General features: G+C 61.0%; 1 protein-coding gene across 4 annotated transcripts; it reads right to left on the bottom strand.

Annotated features, from left to right (window-relative positions):
* Positions 1-513: 513 nt before the first annotated feature.
* Positions 514-7675, bottom strand: ARRDC2 (arrestin domain containing 2). 4 transcript variants are annotated; one of them, XM_022558572.3, is made up of 9 exons: positions 7321-7675; positions 4224-4507; positions 4066-4132; positions 3687-3834; positions 3055-3157; positions 2710-2966; positions 2400-2562; positions 1974-2131; positions 514-1692 (listed from the first exon to the last, which is right to left on the bottom strand). In XM_022558572.3, the coding sequence occupies exons 1-9, from the start codon at positions 7584-7586 to the stop codon at positions 1639-1641; spliced, it is 1500 nt and encodes a 499-aa protein (XP_022414280.2). In that variant the 5' UTR covers positions 7587-7675; the 3' UTR covers positions 514-1638. The 4 variants fall into 4 exon arrangements, with proteins under 4 accessions (XP_022414280.2, XP_022414282.2, XP_089761403.1 ...); XM_022558574.3 differs by lacking the exon at positions 4224-4507 and having other exon boundaries at positions 7328-7675; XM_089905277.1 differs by lacking the exon at positions 4224-4507 and having other exon boundaries at positions 2400-2966; positions 7328-7675.
* Between the last annotated feature and the right edge of the window lie 666 nt (positions 7676-8341).

Here is an 8341-nt window from a genome sequence, read left to right as displayed (position 1 = left end):
CGATCAGCGGCTGCCTGGCGCTAAGGGAGGGGGAATAGGGGCGGCTCATGGGGACAGGATCTCCTTAGCCGCTGATGAAAATGTTCTAGAACCAGCTAGAGGTGATGGTGGCGCAACACTGGAAAGGGATGCTAAGGAATTGTACACTTTCCAATGGTATATGAATTGAACCACAGTAAAAGCAAAACCAGCCCAGACTGCATAGATAGGCAGGCTCCTCCTGCCTTTGGCACCCCTCTGCCCCCTCATCTCCATTCTGTGGGGACAGATGAGGCCTCTGCCTGCCCTCCACCGTCCACGGTCCCAGCCTCTGCTACTGCACGAGGTGAAAGCGTCCGGCGCCAGCCCGAGCTGTCTCCCTATGTGTCCCTGGGTCTCACCTTCACCTTCTGGACAATGGGCCCCTCAACCCTCCTCAGCCTGGAATTCCATCTGAGATCCAGACTCAAGATGGTGGACAAGGCCACCCCAGGTTCCTTGGCACCTGAGGGCAATAAACCACTAAGCACAGTCTCTTCCTCCGTGCTTTTATTTTTAAAAAATAATTGTACAAAAGAGAACAAGTTAAGGCTTAACGGAAATGCAGAGTCCCAGGCGAGGGTCCTGCCTCAGCCTGGGCTGGGACTCTGCACTTGGGGGCTTGTCCAGCTGCCCCATTATGTTTTGTCCCTCCAGGACACAGGGGGTGCCCAGAAGAAGCACACTGGCCCTGCTGTGTCACCCCAGGCTGACCTCTGTCCCCGCAGCTTGGTTTAATGCTCTGCTGTCCCCGTCTTGAAATTCTGAATTCTTGAACAAGGGGCCCCACATCTTCATTTTGCAAGTGATGGAGCTGGTCTTGTCTGTCCCACTCTGAACCTGGGTTTCTCGGGCCATACAATACCCAGACAGCTCTCACGTCCTGGAGTGTGTGGAGGGGCCCCCAGGAAGCCTAGCCTGGGCCAGGAATCTCTGGCTTTCAAAGGTTTCAAAGGCTGGAGTCGCTGCCCTTGTTGCCCTGTTGCCCCACACAGCTCTGATAACCTGCTTCCCTGAATGCCTCATTCCTGGGCCCTCTGGCCTGCCGGACCTTGCAGTGTGGCCTCCACAGAGGCACTTGCTCTCTGAGCCCCAGTTCTAAGATGAAGGGGGCAGTCTCCACACATCACTCGGCTCTGACCTTCTTCGACTTTTCCTTCCCCTTGCTTGCCTGCCCTCTGAGCTCTTATTCATGCACCAAAGCCTCAGCTAAAATGCCCTTTCCTCCAGGAAGCCTTCCTGCTCCCCCTTGGGACTCTCCCAGCTCTTGGTCCCTTCCTCTGGTCCTGTGGGCCTGGAAGTATTTATGTCTGGCTCTGTCTCTCCCAGACTGGAGGCTTCTGGGGGACCACAGGCTGGCAAAGACAGGTTGAACAGTCTCTCAGATCTTATGGTGGGCATTTGATACCTTATGAGAACCAGTCCAGATATGTCAGACTCCAGACTGGCTCTTCCTCTGCTCTGTGTGATGCTGGAATGGCCCTGCCCCATTCTGAGACTCGGTTTCCCCAACTTCAGTGCAGTCAGGCTGGTCTGTTCTTGACCCAGCCACTCCTCACTCATGTCCACGCTGATGGAAGCATGTGTACAACCTCATCCCTTGAAGTTTCCACTTGCCACTCAGCAGGTCATGCAGCGGGGCCTCATGGCCTCTGAGGGTGGGTTTGGATCCTCCTGCGGGTGGGGGGGGGGAGGAAATGATCCCATCAAGTCTCAGGAGGCCCTGGAGGCTCAGAAACACCCCTCCCCACCCTCCTCATCTCCACTCCCACACTTGGCCCGGGGGTGACACCCAGGAACAGACTAAGGTGCAAGGCGGGTTCTGGCCCTTGCACCTGTAATGGGGATGTATAGGAGTTCCATCATTACTTAAAACTCATCTGTGGCTCTCTACCCTCATCTTGGCTCCCAGGGCCTGGAGAGCCACAGGGGCTTCTTGAACCCCCCAAGCTCACCTCGGAGTACAGGGGTGGCGGGCGGTAGCGGAACTCCTGGATGTAGGCAAAGAAGGGGCCTTCAGCACCCATGTCAGGGTCCTGCAGTAGTCGGAAGGGGCTCTGCTCCACGGCCGCCACCTCCTCATCGGCCACCACATCCGAGTACTCGGGAGGTGCTGGAATCGAGAGACAGGGTGGGTGAGGCTGGTAGAGGAGGCGGGCAGCCCCAGAATTGGGGACAATGGCTGGGAGCTGGCTTGTGCCAGTTCTGGGGCTGCTGAGCTGTGTGCCCTTGGATTGGGATTCTGGGGGAATTCATACTCCCAACATGACTGTTACTGAGCACTTTTACAGATGGGGCCGTCGAGGCTGGGGGAGGGAGAGTCAGCCAGGCACCTGCCTCTCTACCCACCCATGCCCCTCACAGCAGGATGGAGAGCTCACCTTCAGGTCGCTCTGGCAGGACACCCAGTCCCCAGTCCAGCAGGAAGCTGGCATGGCTGCCCACGCTGGACGAGCGGCTGCCGAAAGGATGCAGAGGAATGGTGCCGATGACCAGCGGCAGCTCCAGGAGCAGCTTGGATGAGCCCGGGATGTCCACGCAGACCTGGAGGAAGGAGCCATGATAGAGGGTGCCCAGGCAGCCTCGGTCACACCCTCCTTCTATAGCAGGAGGCCTTGGTGGGGGGCGGGGGGAACCCCAGCCTGGAGGACAGAGCAGACGCAGCCACCCCAGCCCCCGAGGATACTCTACCTTGAGGGTGTAGTCCACATGTAGCACGCGGCAGTGCAGAATAGAAGGACCCACAGGAGGGATCCGCAGCGCCCGGCCCTGCCACAGTGCCCGCCGCCCAGGGCCCACAGGCTCCCCTGAGAGACTAGCCACCACTGCTCGTTTCTGTTTGCGGGCACCTCGCGCCATGAAGGTCTGTGTCTGGACCACGGCCGCCCGTGGCAGCACTGGGCGCGTGGAGCCGTTGTCGATCTCGGCAAAGACGGGGATCACCTCACCTGTAGGGTGGGACAGCAGGGCCTCAGTTTCCCCACCTGCAACCCTGACACGGACCTTCTTCCCAATCCAGCCCCTCCCACCTGCTACCTGGTGTATAGCCCTTGCGGTCGATCTTGGCTGAGAGGGAGACAAGGCCACGGTTACTGTACCAGGATCGGGCGATCTTCTCCCGAGCTCCCGCTTGAGGGGCCTGGTGGGGTGGAAGGAAAGGACATGAAATGCATCCCATTGTGCCAACCACAGACCCCCTGAAGCCTCTAAACCACCCTCAGCTGAAGGAGGATTTGGGGCAGGGCCTAGTATCCTGGTTTCCTTTTAACAATCTAGAAACTATTTGTAAAATGGATCCAGGAATATGACTCATCTCGTTAAACTGAAAACGAAGTGAACAAGCCAAGCACTTAGTGCGTAATGAGCGCTTAGTAAGCCATCATTATTGCAAGCTCTGACTGAGTCCCATTTCATGGACGAGGCACAGGAGGCTCAGAGAAGGTGAGACACTCATCCAGAAACACACAGCCAACTGGTGCTCCTGGGACTTGCACCTGGCTCCACTGGACTCCACAGGCATTCCCATGCCTACCTCCCCCACTGCCTCCCTCCCTGCCAGGGCTCAGCTGTGACCCCCACTTTGAGAAGGGAGTGAGGAGCCAGTCACCAAATAGCCAGGACCCTGCCTGTGATGCTCCCATCCTACCTCCCCAAGGGCAGCAACTCACCAGCAAAGCTGGTGTGTTGATGTCCACAGGCTCGATAACAGTAAACACCTTCCTTGCCCGGCGGGCAGGGACCCAGGGCCGGTGCAGGGTGGCTTTGATGCAGTATCGGACACTGCCATGCTTGCCTTCAAATGAAGTCACTAGCGTCCTGGCGGTGGAGGGAAGGGGCTTCAGTGGGTGAGATCCACAGACTCCCGGGTGGGAGATTCCCAAAGACTTACGGGGATGAGAGACACGAGGCACTCCTGGGCTCCCCCCTGCCCCGGGGAGACAATCTTGCGGCTCGGGGGTCCCCAGATACTGAGCAGTGGAGTCCCAAACCTGGAAGGGGCTGCAGACTTAGGGACTCCCCTGCAATCCTCCACCCCATTTGACTTACGGTGGCAGCTGGAAGCTGAATGGGAACTCATGGCGTCCAGGAGGCAGCGTTGTGATCCCTCCGGTGTCTGCAGGTAGGAGCAAGAAGGGGAGGCTCAGTGGCTGTGAGGGGCTCCCGGAGCGCGCAGCACGCGCCGTGCAGGGGTCCCCAGGTGGTACCTGGCGCGAGTAGTGTGGCACGGTGGCTCACAACCTCCACGCGCTCGCTGTAGCTCTGCGTGTACGCGGTGCTCGAGCCCGCGCTGCGCGACTCGGTCCAGTGTACGTGGGCGCGACCCCGCGCGCGCAGCTTCAGGGCACCCACGCGCGCCGGGCCCGCCAGCTCCAGCAGCACCCGGCCAGCCACCGCCTGGCCGCCGCTGAACACGGGCTCGGCGCCTGCGTTCGCACCATCCAGTTGCACCATGAAGGCCTTCACCTTGTCGAACAGCATCGCGGCTGGGATACGAACTCGCGGCGCGCGGTCCCTGGCTTCGAACCCGCGACGCGGAGGCGCGAGATGCGGACGCTGCAGCCTGAGAACGCAAACCCACCAGGCGCGCGCAGGCGCACTCGCTGATCGGGCCAGAAACTCCTCACTGCCTGCGCCGGCGCCGCATTTATACGGCAGGGAGGGGCGGGGCGAGACTCAGGTCCCGCCCCCGGAGAGGAATACACCAATGGCGCGGCGAAAGGCGTGGCCCCGCCCACGCGTGGAGCAAAATAACAAAAGCCCCGGCTCGCGACCCGCTGCCCTCTACCCTCTAGTGGACCCTGGGGTGAGGCTGAAGCACTGCGGGACAGAGCAAGTATCTCTCAGACTCCGGGGGTCAAGAGGAAGAACTGAGGCCTGGAGGACTGGGGCCTGAGGTCACCCAGCAAGATCTAACCGCCGTCGGTTTAATCATCAACCGGCCGCCACTTGCAGACGTGACTCGATGCACGTCCAGCCCGATCTGGAGGGGTGTGTTAACAGCCAGGCCCCAATGGAGGCCCTGAAAGCCTAGGACTAACTACCTCGGGTTTCAGTCTCCCCCGCTCTGTGCAATGCGGGAGGGAGGAAGAAGTGGATGGGGCCTCCCTCCACTCGGGCGCCTACTGCCCCCTCCTCTGATTTGAAACCCGCTCAGCTGGCTGACCCGGGCTAGTGACAACCACTTGGAACCTGAGTTTCCACGTTTGTAGAGCCAGAAGAAAATCATTCCCGAGCTCAGAGGGTTGTGCATGAATCACGGTGTAGTCCGTACTCGACCCCTCCCAGAGCCTCTCTCCCGAGTCATTAGCCCGCTCCTGACACACTGCCACTCGGCGGCGCCTCAGCGCTTTTGCCCCGACGTTCCTTTCCAAACTTTCAGCACCTGCCCTCCCTCCTCCGCCTCCGCAAACTCCTACTTGTCCTCTAGGCCTAGCTCTTCCCCTCACAGACAGAGCCGAGTACCGGGGAAGCTCACGGAATCCCCTGATTCAAGGCTGCGGTGTGCCTTTGGGGCGGTAACCCGTCTCTGGACCTCAGTCTCCTCGGAGAAGAACCACATACACGGTTTCCTAGTTGGGAGCTGACTGATCGCGATTTGCGGAGCGCCTGCGCCCTCTGGTGACAGAGGGATGCACTGCTGCTTGAACCCACCCCCTAGTTTGGCCATCCTCTTTGAGTCTGGTTCAGGCCACACCGGGACCCCCTGAGGCCAAGGCACACCCAGCGGGCCGGCGGCCATAAACGGACACAACCAATCAGTGATAGGGGTAAGGGCAGGGCGGAAGAGAGGGGTAGAGGCTGTCCACTCAGTGATCACCCTGCGGGGGGGGGTTACCCGGAGGAGGGGGCTCTGGGTCTGAAATAAGGGGCCGGGACCTTCTCCCAGGGCCAAATAGAGCCTAGAAACAGGACAAGAGGCTATAAGCCCAGGAGGAGGTGGGGAATGGAGTGACCCTGGGGGGATGGGAAGGCTCTTTCTTTTGGGTTTTTTGTTTTGTTTGGTTTTTTTCTTTTGGCCACACCGCACTCAGCTCGAGGGATCTTAGTTCCCCAACCAGGGGTGGAACCCGTGCCCCCTGCAGTGGAAGCCCAGAGTCTTAACCACTGGACGGCCAGGGTAGTCCCAGGAAGGCTCATTCTGAGCCAGTGCCCTCAGTCCGCTTCACAGATGGGTCCCCAGAGGCCCAGAGAGGGGCAGGGCCTCACTAGAGGTCACACAGCAACTCCACAAGCTTCACTCTTCCAGTATCTTAAGGAAGCTACCAGTGAGTGGGACCAGGAGGACTGTAGGGTGAGACCAGCCCCAATTTCCCTCGAGTCACAGGGAAAGGGAAGTGACTACAGGGCCCCTTCCTGCCTCACCCCTTGCCGGCTATGCCTCGGTTTCCACAGCTGCTCAGGCAAGAGTCCCCACACCTGGGGGCCGTTGGGACAAGTTTGCAAGCCTGTAGGCAAAGCATCTAGTGTGTGCACTGCTGGAAAAAAAGGGGGCTGCGGGTGGGGAGCCAGGTTCGAGCTGCTTCCTGCTTCCGCCCATCTTGCAGATGGGTATGGTGAGGTCTGCCTTCCCCAAGAGGAGGTGGCCAGGGCAGCCCAGAGAGGCCAACACCCTCCTCAGCCACACAGCACGGTGCTGGGGCACAGACTTACTCTTTCTGTTGGCCCTGTTCTGCTCCCGACTGGCTGTATGGCCTGAGGGTGGGGGACTGAGGTTCGGAGCAAGGTAGGGACATGCCCAACACCTAAGACTCCCAGCCTGATGTGACCCCACCCCAAGTCTTCTCCCTGCCTGGGATGCAGTCCCACCCGCTCACCTGCAAACACCACCAGAACCCCCAACCCAGCGAACAACCCTTCCTGTAAAAACTGGTAAGGGGCATTGGCAGGGCGTGAGACAGGGGCCTTCTCTGGGAATCAGAGACACCAGGCCTGGGGCTAACGTGGCATCCTAGGGTCCAGAGAGGAGGAACTCCCAGTTCCACCAAGGGATTCCCCCAGACTCCATATGGGGGGTCTCCCCACAGCATAGCCTCTAGGTCGACGGCGTCCCGGCTCTGGAGGCGGGGGTGGTGGTGCCCAGACCCTAGGAGGAGTTCCTGGAAAAGAGGGTTTTGGAGGGGGGTAGGTAGGTGGGTGTCCCACCCTGTAGGAGGGTCCACAACCTGAGGAGGAGGTCTCCACATCTTGAGAAGGGTCACCCGACCACACAGCCTCTAAATCGAAAGGCTGGCTTTGGAGAGGGGCGCCCAGACCTGGGTAGAGGGTCCCGGGGGATCCTGGCTCGGGGTGGGGGGGACGAGCGGCTCACCTAGAAGCAGCAGCTGCCGCCGCCGCAGGTATACCTCGGCGGCCGCGTAGTCGCTGGACACCGCATTTACACCCACGCTTCGGCCCTCGAGCCAGTGGGTGACTGCCCCGCCGCGCGCCGCCACCTCGAGAGCTGTCACCCGCAGCGGTGACGCTGCCTCCAGCAGCACCCGGCCGCACAGGCGCTCCCCGCCGCGGTACGCGACGCCCGGGTCCCGCGCCAGCTCCAGCGCGAAGCTGCGCACGCCCCCCGGGCGCATGGCTCGGGCCGGGGCGCACGGCGGGGCTACCGCACCCGGCGCGGGCCCGCCGGGCACCCGGCGACCAGGCGCACAGCTGGGGCGCGTCTGCAGACCTCCCTGGTCTCAGCGTTGGTCTTCGCCGCACCGGGCGTCCCCCGATCGTTCTCTTGCTTCTGCGAACTTTGTGCGGGCGCCGCCGTACCCGGCCGGCGCGTAGTTGGCGGACTTCCTGGTCCTCCGCCTCGGCCCCCGTGACGCGCTCGGGCCTCCGGGGACGTGCCGCCCGCGTGTCCGTGCGGCTGACTTTGCTACCCCCAGGGCGGGGCGGGCCCTGTTTTTTTGAGTCAGAGGCGGGCGGGGGCGGCTGTGGCTGGCGCGGAGCGGAGGCAGCCACCGGGCTCTGTGTTGTGGACTCATTCGTCCCCTACACGGCACCTTTGGACCGGGCGCCGCCCCAGCCTCCATCTGGTTGTTCCGCAAACACACCAAACTCGGGTCTTGCTTCTTAGCCTTTGCACTGGCTGTCGCTGCTAGGAACGCCCTTCCCCAGATCTGCTCTCCACCCACCCACGCCCAAATGTCACTAGAGTCATGTTCTGGACTTATTTCTTTACGGCTCTGGTGGCTGTGTTTGTGACCGCTGTGTGTTTACTATGCCTCCTCCGTCAGACTGGGTGCTCCCAAGGGTGAACACTGCCCTATTTTCGGCATCCAATCTTACAGAAGAGGAAACTGAGGTCCCCAGAGGGGCAGCCACTGCCTAGAGGCATCCA

The sequence above is a fragment of the Delphinapterus leucas genome, unplaced genomic scaffold (genome assembly GCF_059928025.1).
Source record: "Delphinapterus leucas isolate spDelLeu-1000000601 "Yukka" unplaced genomic scaffold, BTC_Dleu_Yukka2 spDelLeu_asBTCV2_sq25, whole genome shotgun sequence".
Lineage (NCBI taxonomy): Eukaryota > Metazoa > Chordata > Mammalia > Artiodactyla > Monodontidae > Delphinapterus > Delphinapterus leucas.
This window is presented reverse-complemented; position numbering and strand designations above follow the sequence as displayed.

What these genes read in the sequence shown, in the direction of transcription:
- ARRDC2 (XM_022558572.3), bottom strand. Translation starts at nt 7,586, where the DNA reads ATGCGCCCGGGGGGCGTGCGCAGCTTCGCGCTGGAGCTGGCGCGGGAC. An exon ending in TGCCACACTACTCGCGCCAG is followed by an intron (nt 4,133 to 4,223) that starts GTACCACCTGGG and finishes TCCTACCTGCAG; the next exon opens with ACACCGGAGGGATCACAACG. An exon ending in ATGTGGACTACACCCTCAAG is followed by an intron (nt 2,563 to 2,709) that starts GTAGAGTATCCT and finishes TCCTTCCTCCAG; the next exon opens with GTCTGCGTGGACATCCCGGG.